The sequence below is a fragment of the Gracilinanus agilis genome, unplaced genomic scaffold (assembly GCF_016433145.1).
Source record: "Gracilinanus agilis isolate LMUSP501 unplaced genomic scaffold, AgileGrace unplaced_scaffold53211, whole genome shotgun sequence".
Lineage (NCBI taxonomy): Eukaryota > Metazoa > Chordata > Mammalia > Didelphimorphia > Didelphidae > Gracilinanus > Gracilinanus agilis.
The window spans coordinates 1-2597 of record NW_025388257.1 but is presented as its reverse complement, the minus strand read 5'-3'; the positions used below and the strand labels follow the sequence as shown (position 1 = coordinate 2597).

Below are 2597 nucleotides of genomic sequence, written 5' to 3'. Positions count from 1 at the left end.
CAGACGCATCCTCTCCATCCCTCCCGCCCGGATGGGGTTGCTAGGCAACTCCCGGAGGAGGGTGGAGTCGAGCTCATTGGCTAGTGGAGAGGGATGCAGGGGAAGCATCAATCCGCCCTCTTCTCCCCTGAGACCTGGGAGCAAGGGAAATCCCGTGGGGAGGTCGGTCTCCCCAGCTGCAAAATGGCAGGGCCGGCCCCATCCCCAAGGCCCTGGGCAATGCCAGAATCAGGGCGGGCCTTCCATATTGAGTGCCACCTTTTTATTTTGCAGATGGGGAAACTGAGGCCCAGGAAGGCAGGGACTTAGCCAGGGTGAGGCAGCTACAGCCAGGAACGGGAAAAGCCTGGCAAACTGCAAACTGTGTTCGGGCTGACCCTGCACCACAAACCCCCTGCCCATTCCCAGTGAAGAAGACAAGGGCCGAGGGCAGAGCAGATACCATTTTTTTATTGGTAAACGTGGCCCCTGGCTCCTTTCCTCGGCTGAGGCACGAGGGAGAGTCCAGCCCCTCGCCCTCCGAGTCTGCCCTGGCCGGCCTGCCTCTCAGGAGGGTGCAAGGGCCTCACTCAGAAGGTGTGGACCAGCTGCACAGCAGGCAGGGCCTGTACAATATGGATAGAAGGCAAAGCGGGCTGGCCGGCCCCTCCAGTGGGCCCTGCTGCTGCCCCAGGGACGACCTGTACCACCTGTGGACTAGGCCCAGAGGGAGCCCCAGCGGGCACAGGGGCTGGGCTGGGAGGAGCCAACAGCTGCAGGGGGGCCCCGGGCACGTTCTCTACAAGGTCTGCAGGGGCAGCCGGGGCACTGCGGATAATGAGAAGTTTCTGAGCCTGTGTGCCGGGAGCAGGTGATTCGGCCAGCCCCGGGGGGAGGGTCTCGACCCCCTGCACGCAAAGCCTGGTCTGCTCCCCGTCGGCCCCGCTCAGGACCAGGACGCTCTGCAAGCCCTCCGCTGTCTGTAAGGTCTCAAAATGCACATCCTGGACCACGGCTCCCCCACCGCCCCCACCTCCCTCCCCAGACCCCACATCCCCACTGGGCCCAGGGGTGGCCAGCAGTTCCTCACCAGCCCCTCCCTGCACCACCAGCAGATTCTGAGCCTCTGCTGGTCCACCGGACCCCCCAGGGCTGGCCAGGGGGCTGGATACGGGTTGGAGCTGCAGGGAAACATCGGGAGTGGGGGGCAAGGGCTGGAGCTGGACAGTGGTGACTTCCTGTGATGGTTGCAGGGGCTGCAACTGGACTGTGGTGACTTCCTGTGCTGGCCGGAGTTGGACCGTGGTGACTTCCTGTGCCGGCTGGAGGGACTGGAGTTGGACAGTGGTCACTTCCTGTGTAGGCTGGAGGGGCTGGAGCTGGACAGTGGTCACTTCCTGCGCTGGCTGCAGGGGCTGAAGTTGGACGGTGGTCACTTCCTGAGCCGGCTGGAGGGGCTGGAGCTGGACGGTGGTCACTTCCTGTGCAGGCTGCAGAGACTGGAGCCGGACTCCACTGGTCTCCTGCGGCCCCACTTCTCCACCCCCCACACTCTGCAGGACGATGAGGCTCTGCCCGCCCCCTCCAGCTATGCCCCCCCCTCCTCCCTGCCCCGAGACTGCCCCGGGCCCTGGGAGCCAGACCATCCCGGGCCCCTGGCCTGCCCTCCCACCGTTCTTTGGGCTCTTCCGGGCTCCCGAGGCTGGCAGCAGGATGAGCTTGGGGGGTGCTGGGGGAGTAGGAGGGGGCGGTGTTGGGGCCGGGGGCTGGACACTGCTGGGGATGAGCTGGAGGCCCTGGGCTGTCTGGACCAGGAGGAAGGTCTGAGAGTTGGCGGGGCTAGGCCCGGCCTCCAGGGACAGCGTGGCCTGAAGGTGGGGGACCACGTGGACATCCTGGGTGGCGGCGGCGGCGGGAGCCGGGGCGGGGGCGGGGGCCGCAGGGGCGTGTGTCCGGAGGTGCCGCTGGAGGTAGGCGGCCATGACGAAGCCTCGGCCGCACACGGTGCAGGCGAAGGGCCGCTCGGCGGAATGGGTGCGCTGGTGCAGCAGCAGGTTGGACGAGTGGGTGAAGGTCTTGGGGCAGGCCGGGCAGCGGAAGGGGCGCTCGCCCGTGTGCACGCGCTGGTGCTGCCGCAAGTTGGACGTCTGGGCGAAGCTCTTGCCGCACACCCCGCAGGCGTGGGGCCGCTCGCCCGTGTGCACGTGCCGGTGGCGCCTCAGGCAGGACGTGTTGCGGAAGGCCTTGCCACACTCGGCGCAGGGGTAGGGCCGCTCCCCCGAGTGCAGGCGCAGGTGGTACTGGTAGTGCGACGACCACTTGAAGGTGAGGCCGCACTGGGCGCACGTGAAGGCCCGCAGGCCCGTGTGCACCCGCTGGTGGATGGCCAGCAGGGACGAGCGCTTGAAGGCCTTGCCGCACTCCCCGCAGGGGTAGGGCCGCTCGCCGGTGTGGTCCCGCATGTGATAGCGCAGGCCCGAGGAGCCCTTGAAGGCCTTGCCGCACTCGGCGCACTTGTAGGGCCGGTCCCCCGGCGGGGTGGGGGCGGCCGGGCCGGCGGCCGGGGCCTCCTGGGGACACGTGACCTCGGCGGCCTCGGCCTGCGGCAGCGCCTCCTC

At 68.0% G+C, this 2597-nt stretch overlaps 1 protein-coding gene across 1 annotated transcript; it reads right to left on the bottom strand.

The window, feature by feature from the left end:
* Window positions 1-428: 428 nt before the first annotated feature.
* Window positions 429-2594, bottom strand: ZNF628 (zinc finger protein 628; the record flags this gene model as incomplete). Its single annotated transcript, XM_044684573.1, has 2 exons — window positions 429-1301; window positions 1416-2594. Coding segments are annotated over 2 exons (1911 nt in total), but the record flags the coding sequence as incomplete, so codon positions are not given.
* Between the last annotated feature and the right edge of the window lie 3 nt (window positions 2595-2597).